The sequence below is a fragment of the Acinonyx jubatus genome, chromosome A3 (genome assembly GCF_027475565.1).
Source record: "Acinonyx jubatus isolate Ajub_Pintada_27869175 chromosome A3, VMU_Ajub_asm_v1.0, whole genome shotgun sequence".
NCBI lineage: Eukaryota > Metazoa > Chordata > Mammalia > Carnivora > Felidae > Acinonyx > Acinonyx jubatus.
The window spans coordinates 113,328,069-113,346,694 of NC_069388.1; the positions used below are offsets into that span (position 1 = coordinate 113,328,069).

General features: G+C 49.5%; 1 protein-coding gene across 2 annotated transcripts in view; it reads left to right on the forward strand.

Moving 5' to 3' along the window:
- CAPN13 (calpain 13) overlaps positions 1 to 18,626 on the forward strand; it is an 80,845-nt gene that overhangs the window by 42,341 nt on the left and 19,878 nt on the right. Inside the window, exons 7-13 of one of the 2 annotated variants that reach the window (XM_027077738.2) lie at positions 141 to 215; positions 4,804 to 4,889; positions 8,524 to 8,598; positions 9,629 to 9,774; positions 11,382 to 11,524; positions 15,443 to 15,496; positions 17,647 to 17,846. In XM_027077738.2, coding sequence (XP_026933539.2) covers positions 141 to 215; positions 4,804 to 4,889; positions 8,524 to 8,598; positions 9,629 to 9,774; positions 11,382 to 11,524; positions 15,443 to 15,496; positions 17,647 to 17,846 — 779 coding nt within the window. The remainder of the gene's footprint in view (positions 1 to 140; positions 216 to 4,803; positions 4,890 to 8,523; positions 8,599 to 9,628; positions 9,775 to 11,381; positions 11,525 to 15,442; positions 15,497 to 17,646; positions 17,847 to 18,626) is intronic. The other variant, XM_053201046.1, reaches the window with a different exon arrangement.

Consider the following 18,626-nt stretch of genomic DNA (forward strand, 5'->3'; position numbering starts at 1 on the left):
AAGAACATATGCCGTTCCAGTGTGAGTCAGTGGGATGCTTTTCATCCCACCACAGCTTAGCTGCTGATTGAATTGTGCTTTTCTATTTTTCTGAAGAGCCTGTGAATGCTTAATGCTTGGTCTGCTTTCGTCCTTTAAAGCCAACAGGTGAGGCCAGGAGAATGGAAGACGGCCTGGTGAGTCAGCATGCCTACACAGTGACCGGAGCCGAGCGGGTAAGGCTTCCGGGGGTTGAGCCCTGTTTTCTTGCTCCTCTAAGCAGGGGTCAGCATCACATGCCTTCAGCAAGCTCAATGTGGACGGCCTCGAATATTCCTTCTATTCATCCAGAAACTCTGGTGCCCAGCATCTTTATCCCCAGATGCCTACTAACGATCTTGCCATTCTTGACCTGATCTCAGGCAGGCTGAGTGTCTAGCTAGACTGTGGGATTAGCCCCAAAAGAAAACAGAATGAGCCACCCGATTGCCTGGGGCAAGTTTTGCTCTGAAAGGGTTTTATTTGTTATGTGTCGACTAAACTGCTACCACAAAGACACTCCAAAATACAGGGGCTCAAACAAGGTTCATTTCTCTCTGAGGTAAGCGGGCAAACCCAGAGCTGACAGGTGGCTCTGTCATCTGCAACATGGGGCCTCTACCCGTGAGCCCAGGGCAGCTGCTCCAAGTCCCTCCTCTCCCAGCCAGGGAAGAGACCAGGGGACAGTTATACATCCATAGAGAAGCACGCATCACAGAACACACACACACACACACACACACACACACACACACACACACACCCCATTTCCTCTCAGATCCCATTAGTCTGAAATCAACCAAGTGCCACACTGAGGCCCAAGGGAGTCTGGGAAACATACTCTCTAGCTAGGCCACCATATGCCCAGCTAGACTTTATTCCCATGGAAAAGGGGGAGGCAGAGGAGGAGGACAGTTCTTCCCATTGATGCAGAAACTGACTTTAGGTGGACGAAAGTATATGTGATTACTGTGTGCAGTATCATTTGGTCTGGAAAACACTGCTAAAGTCCAGCCTCCTCCATCCATAATTGAGAAGCTGAGGCCTGCGAGGGGAAGGTCAGGGTTAACACAGCTACTTGAAATGGGTGGGCCTAGACACCATGTCTCCTCAGTTCTTCTGTGCTTATCACACAGCTGTGTGGTTTCCCACACACAGTGATTTCCCACACACGTTCCCCAGTCTTCTCTATTTCCCGCAACTCATGGGGTCTGATGATGTCCTCTGGGCCCTAAGAGACAGTGTTCCAAGCTCCAGGGTACATTTTTCACAGGTATTTATGAGCCATAAAACGTATGGTGTCGGGTTCTATTTCTGGCATGCTTTCTTACATTTGCCTTCCTTCTCCCTGTATCCGTCCACCTCCTGTCCAGGGACCTAAGGTCAGTTGATTCATCGTTTTGTGTTTTGGCAAGTGTTCCACAAAACAAAGATGGTATCTTCTGCCTTACGCTCTTCTCCTTAAGGAGATCCATCACAAAATGCTTCTTCTGCACAGCACCTGGGAGACAGTAGGTACCTAATAAATGCTCATTGGATTAATGGATGAGTACACTTGCATGACTGAATGAATGCATCTGTCTTTGGCCTCTGAAGATGATGTCACTGAACCTCCGCCTCCATCATAGAATGTATACAAGGAGCTCAAAATACATTTCTTCCCACAAACAAAGATGAGGATGTCCTGATTAACCCTGGCCAGAAGAGATCCTAGACGCAGCAGCCCCAGACTCTCCTCCCCTGAATTCTCCCAAGGCCGTCTCAGAATTCTCAGTGGGGACGGCCAGTACCATCGTCACTCCAGGCCATATAGACACTCTGCTTCCCACGACTCCCTGTCCCAGGTGTGGAAAGTCTAGGCTACGGGTAGCAAATCGGTTTTCTCGTGTGCCAACCTGGATCCACTGGCAGTGCTGCTTGGATTATGTGTGAACAAGACTGTGGCACTGCTTCCAGATTTAGTGGAAAAGCTGTGATTGAAGAATGATATCGGTGCTGGGCATGGAATGAAGGAGCCATGGTACCTGCGTGCTGTCTCTGCCACTCCTGGAAAAGGCCATTTATACATGGAGACAGTCTTTGTTTCTCCTCTGAACACGGGGGAGAAGGGACTTGTGAATTAAGAGGTCCAGATGGCCGTGGAATGTGTGTCCCCGCAGAGCTGGGCATGGGATAAAAGTGACTGCCAGGTTATAGAGTGACCATGTGAACACCTAGGGCTAAGCCCATACAGGTGAATACGGGAATCAGGGTTTGGGCTCCTGATGGTTCTGTTCATAGCCTGAATGTTGGCTCTCCCACAGCACACACTAGGAGTTGTTCTTACAACACAGTGAGTGGTCTAAACAGGACACCTCCCCTTTAGTGTTGGCCATCAAACTGTTTGTCCTGGATGGTCTATCCCCCCTGCCCCTCCCACCCCTCCTGCCACTCAGGGTCTGCTAACACCTCCTAGCATGTGCTGTAAGGAGTCCAGCCTGGTGAGATCCTCTGTGAAAGCAGTTTTCCAAATACCCTTGGGAAATGCTGCTCACTATATCCCCTTCTTGGAGATTCACAGTGGATATTAGCATGTTAAAGGCTCTAAGAAGGCCAGTACTGACAATACAGGGACAGCTTGGTCTTAATCTACCATTAATCATGAAACCACTTCTCAGAAGAATTATTAACAGCTTGCAGAACTAGCATTTAATAGAATACACATGAGGCAATATTATCCTACACTAGATAACGAGGGTCACCTCTCACCCAGGGATACCCTTTCTGAGGGAACTGACCAGGGCCAGGGGTATAGTAAGTAGCCAGGAGAGTGAAACAAGTGCTCATTCTCAGAGGTAGTCGTGACCTTGGCCTTGGGTGTGACTCCCGAGCCTCCCTGCCAAAGCCCAGGAACTTGACTTGGTTAAAGATTTCTCCTCCAGAAAGAGGAGGTGACAACTGACCACGAGTGCTAAGATTAAACCAGCCCATAAATGCAGTGTGTTTTTTAATCTGCTCATCCTCCTCCGGGCAGGACACAGGAAGATAAATGAGATTGGCATATTTTATTATGCACCTAGCTCTGCGCTGCCTCCCCTGGGCAAGGGGGTGAGTGTTTATCTGCATGCCTCATTTAGCCCTGCTTACGGCTCCTTCCACTCACTGGCCGTTCGTCTCCCCTGTGCCCAACTGAGCCCGAGACTATGTTAGGCACTGAGGGTGGCTCATTAAGCTTTCTGGGCCACCGGGCAACCATTTTTCATGCCCTTGCTCCATCAGGCACTGCCAGTTAATAAATCGACTGTGTGTGCAAAGCCTGGAGTGCCTAGGGGTGGGACAGAGAGGGGTGGGAAACCCGAGCATGTGCCAGGAGCCTCTCCTCTCCCATGTGGCATTAAAAGCCAAAGCACCTTCCCCTACGGCGCCAGCCAGATAGAAGTGGATGGAAAAGAACCTTCTCCAAGCCAAGTTCTTTGGCCCTTGTCTCACTGCGTTGCTCCTTCATGGCACTGCCCTGTTGGTGATGACATGGGCCATGGCCAGGTGACCCAGGGGTGAGATGAGAGGTCAGGGTTGTGGCCCCACCAGAGAGTGAGCTGGCCCTGGATTGCTGAAGCCGTTATCTGTTCCCATCTCCAAATCAGGAGCCTGGGCTTAGGAGACTGACAGTGGCTGGAGTGAGAATTCTTCTGCCACTTACTCTGTGGCCTGGGGAAATTTGCTTAACCTCTCTGGTGTTCCGTTTCTTCCTGTGCAAGATGAGGGTTCTATAAACATCCACCGCGGGGGGTGGGGGTGAGGGGTGAAGGATGTAATGCTCTCAGCCGGCACCTGGCTCCCAGCCCGGCTTCACACGTGGCTTTCTTTTCCATATGGTGACCCTGCACTCTGGCTTTGTCCACCGCCTCTGACCTGGAACCACTGAGCAAGTGAGGCCCTTCTCTCACCCCTGCAGGCCTTGGCCTCCACAGACGACCTTAGCACAGATCAGTGTCATGCCTACAACAGCACCATGCTTTAATTCCCCCCACCAGGCCAAAGGCTTCTGTATCTGGGAATGTAGGTTCAAAGGGTTGCGACTGTTCCGTTGTAACTTGTCAACGATCCTGCCCTCTGGCCTCCGTGGCCCGAAGAAGCACGTGTGCTGGCCTCCGTATCTGGGAGCTGGTGACCATGAGGTGCCTGGGGAAGGAAAAGAAGTTCAGCCCATCGAGGTGCCGGCAGAGGCCGGGTGATGGGGGCCTGGGGCAGTGCCAGGGTGCAGGTTGAGAAGAGCTATGAGGGGCTCTCCTGCCCCCCAGGCCATCCCGCTCCTGCTCGGTCTGCCGCCTCCACATCGTCGCTCAGGACCACACCATGGAGACCCCGGCACAGCTGCCTGTGGGCCGCAGGCAGAGAAACAGCCCTGTCTGTCGAATGGAGAGACCGGTGGGGACGGGACTTGCAGGAGGCTGGGGACCCATCAGGTTGTCCCCTCTGTAGCACCACACGCTGTTGATCTGCTCTGACGTCTCAGCCCACATTCCAGGAGGCACCGATACAAGATGATGAAGCTGTGCCCACCCTTTGAGGTGCTGAGCAGAGAGAGGGGCTGTTTCCTCCTCCCTCATTCCCACCTCACGCAGGCAGCAGAGACACATTGATTTTTTTTTTTCCTTTCAATTCTTTTTTTTTTTTCTGGCTGCAGCCAAATGAGGTCAGAAGTTAAATTAGTCCTTGGAGGTAAAAAGCAGCTGCATTCATATCCCCTCTTTCTGCTGACTTTTGCTGGAGAGCCCTGAGAGTCTCTTTTTCTGTTCTTTGCAGATTCAGTACCGGGGAAGCTGGGAGGATCTTATCCGCCTGTGGAACCCCTGGGGCAACACGGAATGGAGAGGGCACTGGGCAGACGGGTATGGCTTCTGAAACCCTGTCTCTACCCTTCCTGAAGACCTGGGATGCAGAGAACACCCCGCCCCCAGAGGGTGGCCTCTGTCTTCCCTGTTGTGGATCTCACTGCAGGCCTGTCCGGTTCACACCGGTGTGCGGCTGTGGGCCCAACTCATATTCCCATGATGCCATTCACCAGGCATCTATTAGACACCGAGTGTGTGCTCTCTGCACTAAGTGCACTGTGTACTGTGGGATATGTACAGACGACAAGACCCAGTATCTATCCCCCAGAAGGTTACAGTCCAGCGCCGTGAACCCACATACCCAGAATGAGGGTTTGTTTGTTTGTTTGTTTGTTTGTTTGTTTTGAGGGTTGGGGAGGGAGTAGGAAAGAAGCCAAGTTCTATCGGCAGAGAGAGATGGAGAGGAGGAGCCTCATCCCATAAAGGGATCCCATGCGATTCTGATCCTGATGACACCATGAGGAAAAGACTTCATTTTGGGGGGCAGTTGGGGAGCTGAACCAAAGATCTGGCCACCTGGGTTGTCCATCCTCCCTACTGATCTAGACTCCCACTTGATGTCTGGACTCAATCTTGCTCAGAGAAGTGAATGGAGGTAAGTGTCAGATGCCCGTTGGCTATGTTGCAGGCAGCTACTCTCTTGACCTGGCTGGCCAGTGGGGACTAGCTCTGTGGCCAGTGGTTCCCTGGAGCGAGGCTAGCATTTCTCAGTTGCCAAGAAGACTGATTCCTGGTCCCCACCCCCTTGCTGATTAAGAATGAGATGGCCAGTGATAGATCACTCAGTGACAGGTTACCTGCTCCCCCGGCAGCCAGCAAGGGGCAAGGGGAGGGGAGGTGGTGGGAAAGAGAGGAAGACTTGAAGGGAAATGCAAAGCATTCAGACAAACAGGTGAACAGGACCCAACGAGCAGTAAAAACCAATACAGTGAGAAGTGCATTCTGGAAGGCAAACACAGAGTTGGCCAGTGTCCCTGTCCTGCTTATTGACTGCCCAGAACCTGGCATGACGCCACAGGCTGGTCTGTGGCAAGGGCCACTCTGATCCTCTTTGAGCCCCAACAGCTGGCATGTGCCAGCTCACGTGGGCACTTGGCAAACATAAGATCAATGTCCATTGGGGTGGGGGGGGGGCAGGCGGAAGGGAGGGAATAAGCAACATGGATTCATAGAAGGAACCTGGTGGGTCTCAGATGCCCCCTGGAGAACAGGGCTGCTGAATCCCCTCAGCAGAAGGGGGATGAACTTGCAACAGCAGGAACCACTGGAGAGCGTTGTGTTTTTACTCTCTGTTCCCCTTTCTCCTTTTATCTTGCCTTTATTCATTCCTCTTTCCCTGGGGTAGCCTCCCTCCTCCCCCAGGGTAAATCTTAAACTCTGGCCTTTGCCAGTTCTTCTCAGTCATTACCCCAAGTTGCCAATATGGCCCAGGGGTGTTGTGACTGGCAGAATCCCTGATTCCAGGTTGGCTGTTGGGGTTGGAGTGAAGGAAGGGCACACGTCAATGACACATGTGCCTTGCATAGGAGAAGAGGCAACAGATTTAACTGAGTTGATAATTTGCCCACATCCCCTGTGCTAAATATCTCATGAGCAGTGAAGGCAGCAAGGGGCACCAGAGATTAGGGAAGAGAAGCTTCCCTTGGGTTGGTATGTTCAGAGCAAGCTTCACAGAGTCGAACTTGAACTCAAGCAGAAAAAAAAAAAAAAAGCATGACTCACCTGGGAAGAGGTCACCAGGAAGTTGGGGGGAAGTATAGAGCTTGTGCTGAGCTGGGATCACTTACAGTGTGTTCTTTGGGGCGAGCAAACTGGCCTGCAGCAGCAGAACCTGGAAAAGAAATGCTGGGGGCTGGGGCCAGAGAGCCCAATGTCACCTCATAAATTTGGATTTACACCCTACGGGCGTAGGATTTGTGAAGGCCCTTCGACAGGGGAGTCGTGTACAGAGCAGGGAACGGGAGCACACCTGGCCACACTAACTCTGAAGGATCACACACCGGCTGCGTTTAGGCTCACCATCTCCCACCAGAAACGGGGCCAAGTCTCCATGCAGGTGGTCGATTTCCCCCCTACTTTTTAAGGAGTGAAAATGGATAGATGGAGCCGGATGGTCCAATCTCCGCCATAATTGAAATTTCAGACGCACACACTTAAAGGCAAACTTGCGTGAATCGATAGCATATTGATTTACACTACATTTATTTTTCCTTACACACTGCAGAAAATGAAATTATCACTTAATTATAAAATTGCCATTTTACAATAACACATCTGACTGGCTCGGCCTGAAAGCCCGAAGTCTGAGTGGTGGTCCCTGCCTTGCTTTTCCAGCACAGAGCTGACCCAGGCCCTCGGTACAAGCCACTCCTAGAGATAAATTCATTGCATGTTTGTGCCTCTGGGGCCTGTTGCTTATGCGCATGTCTCTCCCACTAGGAGGGGGCTGAGGGAGCGACAGCTGCTCCCTTCTGCCTGTCAGGGCCTCCTCCTTCACAGACCCTAGGACTAGCTTCTGGAAAACATGATCCCGATGAACTGGACAACTTTATAAATTAAGCAAGCAGAGAACTGCTGCATGCCTGTTTGCCAAGGCCTGTGCCAGCCCCTGTGATCAGGTAATGGTGAGAGATGCTCATTGAGCTCCTGGAACTCGGAGTCTAGTGAGGGACAGCGAGAAATCCACAAGCACTAGAAGCATAGAGCACTAAGTCCTGAGACAGGAATGGTACAGGGTATCGTGTGTGTCCCAAGGAGGGACACTGACTCTGAAGGTGAAGTGGGGACACCACAGGGGAACAGTCAAGGTTTCCCAGCAGAGGTACCTTTTAGGAGGAAAGAGGAATAACATTGAGTTAAAGGACTGAAAGGAGGAAGAGTCTCCTGGGTAGAGGGAGCCTCATGGCAAAGGCCAGGGTGGGGGCAGGACAGGTATTACTAAGGAGATGAGGACAATTGTGATCTAAGGGTAGAATTCAAGTGTGGGGTGTGTGGGGAAGTAGGGAGCCGCTCAGGTAGGGCTGGAGAGGTAGGCAGAGGCCAAGGTTCTGATGTGGGAGTTTTAACTTCATCCTGAGAAGAAAAGGTATTTTAAGCAGGGAGATGGCAGAATCTGATTTCTCTTCTAGAAAGATTCTTTTTGATGGCAGAATGGAGAGGGAGATGGGAAGTCCAAGAAGGAGATGAGGCTTCCTGAACTAGGAGGGCAGCAGGAAGGAGGGAAGTAAGTGGATTTCAGAGGTGGAATCCTACATCATTGCTATCTGGTGATTGTTTGGATGTCAGGGGGCACGAGGGAGTGGCTTCTTGAGTTTTCACTTGAGCAATGGGAGGAGACAGAGGACTGGTGCGGTTTGGGGTAAGTTGGTTTCCAGACCACTATGGGCTCTGGTGGAGATGTGGCATGGCCCCTAGCATGTATCCATCTAATGCTCAGGAAAGAGGATCATGCTGGGGACAATTTGGGAGCCACCAGCCTACAGAGAATGACCAAATCCTGTCACTAGGTAGAATGACCCCCTCCACCTGCACCCCCAGAATGAATGAGGGACAGGGCTTCTGCTGGGGCATGTTTTGCTGAGGTGAAACGCTTTGGGAGATCTCACCCTGTGGTCTGTCTCTGTGTGCCCAGGTCGCCAGAATGGCAGGAAACCCACCACCAATGGAGAAGACTGCTGTATGAGAATAAGGACGATGGCGAGTTTTGGTATTTTTTTTTAAAGTTACATTTTAAAACTTTATTGCCCACACCCTCAATCCCTCCCCCTTTCCCTACACTTTTGTGAGACTAGAGATTAGCTTTGTAGAGATCTATGTAGAAGGAGACTGTTTTTTCCACCAAGACATGAAAGGTTTGGATGGGAAATTATTTGTGTGCTTTCTCTTTGCGTGAAAGGTATTTCAGTCTGAAATATCAGAACTTCCAGGAAATGTGAATGGCAAAAGGGAATACTGACACCAAACCTTTGAAATCAACAGTTTCCTGAAAACCAGGATGCCTGGTTATCATGCCTGTATCTTCTACGCCATCCCATTAGGACCTACAGTCTCACCCTGGGGTTCCAGAGTCTTCCAAAAGAGCAATTCAGTATTAATCTCCCAGCCCTGACTCTAGAGTTCTGAGTGAGACATCCATATCCTCGCCCAGCAGCTATGCAGGACTAGAGTTTTAAAAACCCATTCTCTGCCATGTGTTCACATCTTAAAGGATAATACGGACATTTTCCTGAGAGGTTTGTGGTTTACTTAATAACATATTTAAATAAAATTTAGCATGTGTGAAGAGGAGACTGGGTCTAAGTTATTAAGAAGCAGAGAGACAAATGTCAATTAGAAAGGAAAAATATTTCCAATATCTCCACTGTAATCACAGTACAAGATGGGGTTTTAGGTATTGAGCCCATTTTATTCTGATTCAGCAAGGAATTTGGCAAAGGAACCAAGGGAAAGGCGTTTCTTAACAGTGTATAGGACCCAGAGCGGAGAGAGACAAGAGCCATCCTTCTGGCCATGAGAGAGACATGCAGAACCCAGAAATTTTATTCTGTCCTATTCTCTCAACCCCTGGAGGGAACAGAAAGGTACTTGATAGTGAATGAGCCAGAATGAGGCCCTTGTCTTGGGGTAGGACAGTGGTAAGTCCATGGAGACTAGAATTGACAAAGGTACAGTGGGGAGATGGGAACCCCCACCCTAGGGACAAAACCAGTGAAATGATGTGTATCTGTTTATAACAGGATGTCATGTCAAGATTTCCAAGACAACTTTTCCTGCCTATACGTATGTAACCAATTTCCAGTCAGTCTAAACCATGGAAACATGCCTCCTGAAAGATGGTCCCAAATGATGTTTAAGAACCATGCAGTTCCAGGAAACACCACAGGTAGTGATGACATTGGTGATGATTCTGCCAGATGGAAGCTTCCAGCCCTAGCCCAGTCCTGGCTTCAAGTCTCAGTGGCTTTTGATTCTGGACCATCAGCCTGAACTTAAAAGGAGAGGAATCTGTCAGCCTAAAGGGACAGCTGTGTTTCTCCAAGGGAAACAGTTGCTGGGTGGGCTGGGTGGGAGAATCTCAAGTGTGCCTCCCCTGCCCTGTCATGCTCTCCCACTGTCCTACTGACTTCCACCCACCTCCCAGAAAGACAGGCTGACCGCTCTTCAGTGGTGGGGAGCTGTGGAAACAACACTGGACAAAAGTCGGGGCCTGGTTTAAACCATCACCTTGCCCCATCCAGACATAAGGGAGAATATTCCTGTCCCATGCTGGTTGGTACATCCTGTAACAGCATACTGAGATCTCAGAGGTGGGCACCTCTGAACCTGTCTTTGGGCTCCCCTGAGGTAAATCTTAAGTATGACCTTGGGAGGGTCACAAATTCTCGCTGCACCTCCTGCTTCCCATTTGTGACACAGATGAGTGAAATAGCTCCCTATGAACGTGAACCTGAGCGTGCGTACACATCGTCCATAGGAGAAGCTACACAAACAAGTTCGCGTATGTGTGAGTGTGAATGTGGGTGTGTTTGCACCTAGACATGAGCATTCCCTTTCCCCAGCACCTGCCTGTTGAGAATGGTTTGCTTGAATGACCCCAGGGTGCCCCTGTTTTCAACCTCAAGGATCTTCACACTCTGGTGGTCATGGATGGACTCTAAGAAACTCCTGAGTCATACTTGGGTAGCAAATTTACTGATTCACCTTCCAGAGCCACATCTGTCTGACTGTGGGGCCAAAGTCCCCTTCCCTGGATATAGTGCATATCAATGAACTAACCAAAATGGTACCTTGGGGCTGTTCTTAGTGATTCTTTGCAAGGGAAAGAGAGAAGGGAGCCAGTGCGTGAGCACCTGCCCTGCGCTGCTAAGTACACTTGAATGCATTATGTAGTCTAGCCCTCACAGGAAGCCTCTGTGTCTCCGCATTCCCCTCTCAGAGCTTCCCAGTTGTGACCCGAACCTGCGGATGTGTATTGATTTCAGCTCTATCTTGACTTATCTTCATTCTTTCGTGTATCTGAATCTAACAGTCCTCACCTTCCTTCTGTCTCCTGCCCTGGCTCCGAGGAGCATGCTTGGGTAGTGGAGTGCTATGAATTACCATCTCTCTGCCTGTTTTCCTCTGTCTCCCCTGGTGCTTGGGGATTGACATCATTTCCAGGCTCTGATGGTTATCGCCAGTGTGTAAGCTCATACATACCTGAGGATTCTGAAATTCCACTTATGATTAAAAATAGCCCCCAACTTTAAGAAACATTTTCACCCAGTGGGGAATATTCTTCCCCTTCTTGTTTTTAAGAGGAAGAGACAGAGTCTCACAAAACAAAGAAGCTTGTGCTATAAGTAGTAGTCATGGGGTCTGGGGCCTGCCCCTTAGTCTCCAAATCCAGAGTGTCCAATACAACCCACCAGAGCTTTCTGAACGAACATGGCCCCATCTGGGAGTCATAGGAGCTGAACTGAGCTCCAGTGACTGCTCTTTCTCATGCAGAAGAACTTCTGAGGGACACGCAGTTCATCTTCTCTGTGCCAGAGAGTATGGAAGACAACAATGTCGTCATGTCCTTCAACATCATGCTGCAAAATTTAAAGGCAAAAGATGAGAAATTTCCACTCACCTTCAAGGTATTCAAGGTAAGGCAGCCTTCTTCAGGGCTTGCCCTTTCGGACATTTGTGTATTCCTTGTGCAGAGAGAGAAGCTGACTAGGCTGGGAGATTTCACTGAACTACCTCAGACATAAAACCCAAAGGGCTATAGAGTTCACCTGGTTCAACTCTAAATTTACAGGAAAACCTGAGAGGAGATCAGGCTTGACCAAATTCACAGAGGGACACACCTCCTAACCGTGTCACTTGTCAGCATTTCCTGGTATGCTGCAAGCCCAAATGTTTGTTATCCAAAAAGTAGTCTGGTCCAAGACCAGCTGTTTAACAATGCAGATTCCTGGGACCATCCAACACCTTCTGAATCTAAACTTCTATAGCTATAGTCTGAACATCTGCATTGTAACGAGCTCCCTGGGTGCTGCTTACGTGCATGAAAGCTTGAGAATCATTGGCTAAACTTTGGGAGGAGTTTAAAGGAAAAAATAAATCCTGGATGTAAAACCAGGAGGTATGTTTTTCTCTTGTATTTAGACCAAAATCCAGTCTTGGTGGTTGGCTTGCAAATATATGCTTGGCCATTCATCCAAAGCCAGGTTTTTCTCTCTACCTGGCCTCCCCTCCTCACACCCATGGCCCTCCCAACCAGCTTTGCAGCTCCTGAGGGGTCATCCTTCCACCCACCAGCCTGCACCCATCCCACTGGGAGGAGCTAATCGGAGAATTCTTTTTTTTTTTTTTTTGAGACTACTTAAAAGTGTTACTAAAGAAAATCTGATACTTCTGCTCCCACCTCCTTTACCAAATCATTTTAATTTTTAATGTTTATTTATTTTTGAGGAGAGCACAAGCAGGGGAGGGGCAGAGAGAGGGAGACACAGAATCTGAAGCAGATTCCAGGTTCTGAGCTGTCAGCGCACACCCTGAGGTAGGGCCCAAATGCACAAACTGTGAGATCATGACCTGAGCCGAAGTCGTTCGCTTAATGGACTGAACCACCCGGGGAACCCCACCAAATTAACGCATCCCAAAGATAAAGTGTATGGTTCTTAAATCATATGCTCCACACCCTCTATGGACTGACTTGGATAACTATGGTACCACACCCATCAAATGCTAGGATCCCTTGTCCTTATAGTGGAGCTGAAGGAACTGAGGCCCAGCAAGGTGAAGTGATATGGTCAGAGTTAATGGCAGAGCTGGGGATTGGGCACCAGATGTCCTCCAAGCCTCTGTGGCTGGGGCTCTGATTATAGCATCCCTAGGAATAATCTTCATTCCTGTTCACTGAGACTAAGGCAACAGTCAGAACCATGGGTCAACTCATGTATGACAGGCAGGGCTCCTGGGTACTCTGCTCATGCTGGAGCAGTCCTGAGTCCTGGCTGTAGTTCACTCCAATGAGAAGACTTCACGGTGGTAATGTACTTCAGCGTGTTCACACTTATCGCTTCAAACACTACTTCTATAGATATGAAAGCCAAAGCTGAAAGAGCAAGAGTGACCTTCCCAAGGTCTGGCTAGAAGGGAAGGTACTTGATACCAGAGCTCCTGGTCCCCGGTCTGGGTCTCTCAGCAAGGCGGAGGCACTTGCTTTCCTGGTGATGCTCCCAGCTCGAAGGAAAACAATGATTCTGGCTCTAGAAGGAGGAGAGCCCTTTGGGTTCTGTTCTGAGCCCATTTCTGCTTCCCAGTTGCATGAAATCAATGGAAAATAAATTGTTGGGGTTTGGCACAGTACTTCTGAGGTGCCTGAAACCTGTTGAGGCTGGAAAAGAACATCTAAGGATGCAATAGTGGACAATTGTCATCTTTCTCACCACCAGACACCTGAACGCTCTCTTCCACTTGGTAGAAGGCAGGGCCTAATTCCCCACTGCAGCAACCAAAGAGACCAAATACTCTCTCTCCCCAGCCCCTGGCTGCAAATGGGGTAGGTGTGTGAGCCAGACTTGTCCAATTAGATGCTCCTCTCATGCCTGCCCACCCCCTCCTTTTGGTCACTCTGGGTTTGGACTCTTGAGGAAGTCATTAAAAGTGGTAGAACCAGCTGAAGGATTATGTACAGCAAATCCTGGGGCCCGGCAGCAGCAGTGTAGGCAGATCCTGGGCTGGTGTCCAGCTGCATAGCCGTCTCCCCTCTTTCCCACCCACTTTCTCAGCTGCATCCTCTAGACTTCCCATAAATGGCTTTCTGCTCACCCCACGCTGATTGGTATCTCTTGCTTCCAGCCAAGAATCCCAAATGATTCAGGTGCCTTCTGAGAGGATTCTCATCCTCAGAGTACCCCCAACTCTTATTTCTGGGAAGAACAAAGGAAAGGGGCTGGGAAGGAATGGAGGCATCTGGTCTACTCAGCCAGGATTTAATAGTTTAATAGTTCAGGGCACCAAACAGGACTGCACCCCTCTTCTGATGAGAGACAGAAGCCCACAGAGGGAAAGAGGGCTGCCCCAGTGCACAACTGGGGATGCTGTTCACATTGCCACCTGTGAGTCTGGTGCCCCAGAGCTGGACATCATAGCAGCCTTGTGTTAACCAGTTTGCCCAAAGTCTTTACAGTTCAGGAGCCCTGGAAAGATCATAATCCTATCTGTTTTTAAACACTGCTGAGCCCATTTATCTACTGAGATAAATATCTACTGAGATTAAATACAGAGATGCATTTCTCAGCTGTACACTTTGCTAAAAAGGAACTCAAACCTGAGGTCTCTTCAGGCTCCCAGGAGGTCCCAGTGGATCTTGCAGGATCCTGATTGAGCTGAACACCAGAGAACCATCTAGTCTTTGGCAGCTCAAGAGACACTTGGGTTCCTTTCACAGTTTGGCTGAGAAACAGGCTGTGTGCATGCCAGCAAGTAGACCTCCAGAAGTCTGCAGGGCTCTGATGGTGTTTGCGGGCAGTGCTGCTTGCACGACTAATGTATACGGCCCTCCCACCCTGGCATGGTCCCATGACTCCCAACTCCTACGGAAGCACTGCTCTGCCTTGCATCAGAACAAACATGGGTGGGATACAAACAGAAGACAGGACAGAGAAAAAGGACAAGGGTGGACAAGTCATTTCATCTTCACCCCAAAGCTGCTCTCCCAGGCTGGGAGCTTCCAGCTCATTCTTGGGCTCCAGAAAAGTCTGCCTGGGAAAATCAGGTGGTCTGTACACATGGTTGTGTGTGTTGGGGTGGGTGGTGTTAGGCAGGATTAGCAGAGGAAAAGAACTGAAACCCACACCAACTGCAGAAGACACTGCCGGGTGGTGGGTGTTAATCACCAAGGAAGAAAAGAAGCTTGCTTTATTCCCTTCTCTGCCACTTAGACTGCTGGAACTATTTCCACATCCATAAAACAGGGTCTCAGTATCTGCTTTCAGGGTCACCGTGACAATCCAACACATTACACGGAAGCATCTTGCAGATGGCAGAGTGGCTTAAAAATAGGGCTGTGTCCTCAGTGCAATATTCAGTTCAAGATTAAAACTAGGTATTTCCCAATTCAGATGCACACAGACATTCCTTACGAACACCGGGGGCCTAGAACAAATTCCCACCATATCTTTCAGTGGTATGATGAAATAAAAGAAGTTTCTTCACGTTGGAACACCTGATGTTGAGAAACTGACATCTGATCTAGGTTCTGTCTTACCTCCAACCCTGTTAACAGCTCTCTCTTCCCTTCTCTTTTATCATCATTGCTGTGAAGAGTAACCACACCTGGCTGAGCTGAGTTTCCTTCCCCCTTGACCCCCCTACAACCTACAGTGGGTCAGGTTTTCTTTCACATCTCTGCACAGGGGATGAGTAATGGTCCCGTCCCCTGGGGGGTGCAGGGAACAGGCTGTCTGCCCAGGAAGAAGGAATGCAGGGTCCGGAGCTGGGCTGTTGGGATCTGCTTGACCCTGAGTTTTGGTTTAAGTCCCTGAACCTGCCTTTCTTTCTCTTCCCCACAGGTCGACCCTCAGGTACGGTTCAGCCCCTTCTCCTGCTTCTGTTGCTGTGCATCGGTAAAGCATTATGCCTCTTCCAACACCATAACTTTGGCACATCTCTTGCTGTTTCGTGGCTGCAAATTTATTCTTGTTATGTCCTGTGACGGATGACGGATGCAAGCTTAGAATCTCTGAACAGGGCAACAGTGCAGGACGTGTGTTTGCTGTCCTGTTCTGGGGGTTGGACCCCTTGAGTTGCTCTCTGGTTTGACATCTAAGAGGATCTGGAACCACAAAACTATCCTCAAGCATTTGGCCTCCAATAGATAACACTGATGGAGCCCTTTCTTTCCCACTTAAGAAGCAGAGCTAGTGGCATCTTAGAGGGACTTTAGCCTCATGTTCTTCGTCACCCCTAGATCCACCACAAACAGGATACACACTCTGCAAATGCACCTTCAGGGCATATCTAGCTTATCTTACAACCAAATTTGCTCCCTCTCCTAAGCAGGCCCCGCATTGGTGCAGGATGAGTGAAGAGTAAGGATGGAGAAGGACAGATGGAGTTACAGGCACTCAGACTCCTTAAATGGATGTGGGCTCTGTGGGGCTGTTGCTGCCAGGGCATGTGTGGGACCAAGGATGGCAGGGAGGGAGCAAGATGAAGTCACAGCCAACAGGTAGTCCCTGTAGCATGCTGGTGGGTCCAGGGAAGCTCCTCTGGGCCTTCCAGGGGTGCCCCAATAGGTAGAGAGAGGTCAGGACAGGGCATCTTCAAGCAGGGGATACTCAGAAGCCCAGGCAGAAAGCAGGCAGCAAGGAGGCCCCTGATACCAGTGGCCTAGCCACAGAGTTGAATTTAGGATCTGATTTTGGTTTTGGGCACCCTGGTCATGGAAGCGGAGCTTCTTGAAGGGTTTCAAAGGGAGGTACTCGGGTACAAGGAACAGATCAGTGTTTTAATTCCCAGAGCTGGAGAAAGGAGTGGGGACTCGGCCCAGGAAAAGGTACAAGACCCATCCCTGGAACTACAGGGTCAGGTCTTTGTGCAACTAGGCCTGTGTTAATTCAATGCTGGTCCTCTGAGCACTAGACCACCATGCCACCTACTCATGCTTCTTGTTGCCACTGAGTGAGTCTGCTCTGAAAGATAGGGAGCCTGGAAAAGGCTGCAAGAGTCCAGTGGAGGGAGGCGAGCAGGGAAGCAGGGAAATTCTGGACTGCAAGAGGTACACACACTTCTGTGCACACTCATGGATGTGCGCACACACACACACATACGCACACACACACCCAGAGCCACAGGGCAGTGCTGACTTTTTGGAGTAGAATGGTTCTCATCATTGCTTTTGCCACAAGGGTTCAAGCAAATGAGGTTCCAAACCTACTGGGATCACTATTAGTATCAGCAAAGTCACTGTGAAGGTTCCACCCAGCCCTTTCTGCCCACCCGGGACAGTGACCTATCTCCCGTCTCATCTCCTAGCTCAGCCCTGTCTCCACCCCCTGAAAAGAAACTCTCCCTTTCTCCCTGTTTTTCCCCAAGGCAGAGCTCACAAATAATCATTTCACGCTGCATAACCATTTTAGATGGAACCCCCATGCTCGACTGTATTGGGGAAAATTTATTTAGTAAGGGGTTTTTATTATGTAATATGTATGTGACATCTGGTAATGGGAACTGCATTATATTTATTGTCTTATCTCTAAGAAAATATTGAAATAAAAGGAAAATGATCAGGACCTATTATTCTCCAATGAGAAGAGATTCCAGGGCTCTGCTGGGAAGATGAAATGGAGGGAATAAAGGAGTCCAACTCTGCTGTGCTGTATACAGTCCAAAGCATCCTGGGGAAGGTTCAGGAGGGAAGGGGCTTCTGGGGCTCCAAAAGTCATTCAGTGTTGGAACAACTTCACTAGTTTCCATGAAAGTCTTTATATATGAGCAGAGACATAAACCCCAAAACCCAGGCTACTGTGGGATTTAATGAGGTGAAACCATGTGCCGTACTTTTTTTTTTACACTCGTTGTGGTGTCAGTGTTTCTATTAAATGACGGTCTGAACTCTGTGGCATTTTGAAAGTCCAGGTAAGCACTGTCACCCTTTTTGGAGCCTGTAATGCTGTTTTGGTGAATGATGTGGGGTCTGGAAGGTGGCGGGCTCTCCTGGGGGCTGGGCGCATGCACACAAGGGGCTTTCTGACCATCTTCATGTTTCCTCCAGTTCCAGCCCTTCTGGAAGAGGTTGCCACCCACCTTCTTTTCTCAATTCAGAAACGCTGTCAAGGGCATAGTTTCTAAAACCAAGTGCAACCTCACAAAGTACTTCAGTCTGAGCCCTGGGACCTACGTGGTGGTCATCGCCACATACAGAGAAGTTGAGTTTTTGCTCCGGATCTTCCTGAAAATGCCAGATGGTGACAGGTACAGGAACTCTGGGTTTCAAACTGTTTTATTTCACTTAAATTTATAAGAACACATTGTGTCATCCTGTGCAGCATGTACTGCATCAGGGGACATGGGGGGCTCATTTGCAAGAAGCCCACCACAAAGGGTGGCAAGAGAATCTCTACCAATAAGTAGACTATTGAGCAGGATGTGGCCATTGCTCAGTGGGAGTGCAGAGTCACATGGGAAGACAGAGTAAGGGGACCCACATCTGGCAAGAGGGATTGAGGAAGGCTTCTTAGAGAAAATGGCATTTGAGCTATCCCTTGATGGAAAACATAATCTAATGTTTAAAGGAAAAGGTAGTGCAGGTTGAAGAAAACAGCATGACCAGAATCAGGGAAGTGGGTGAGCATAGAGTCTATTGAAATAGAAGAGATGTCAGCCATATGCACAGGAAGGTGGTACATGGCATGGCTGGCAGTTGTCTGAAATGTGACCAGAAGGTGGGGTACATCAGGGAGACAGTGAAATATGGGCCTGAAAGACAGAGCCCAATCATGGAGAGTCTTCATTGCTAACTCAGTGGTCAAGACTGGGATCAGCAAATACATATCCCTGCTGGGCATCTTACCCCCTGTTGGACCTGAGGCAGACATTGCTCTCATCATGGCCATCTTTACAATTGAGCTTGGATGAGGCCTCGGTCCCATATGCCAGATAGCCACTGTGCCACCAGAGTTGGAACATAAGACAAAGCTTATCTGCCACCTTGGCAATGGGGGTCACTGTGCATGTGTACTTGGTTGTGAAAAG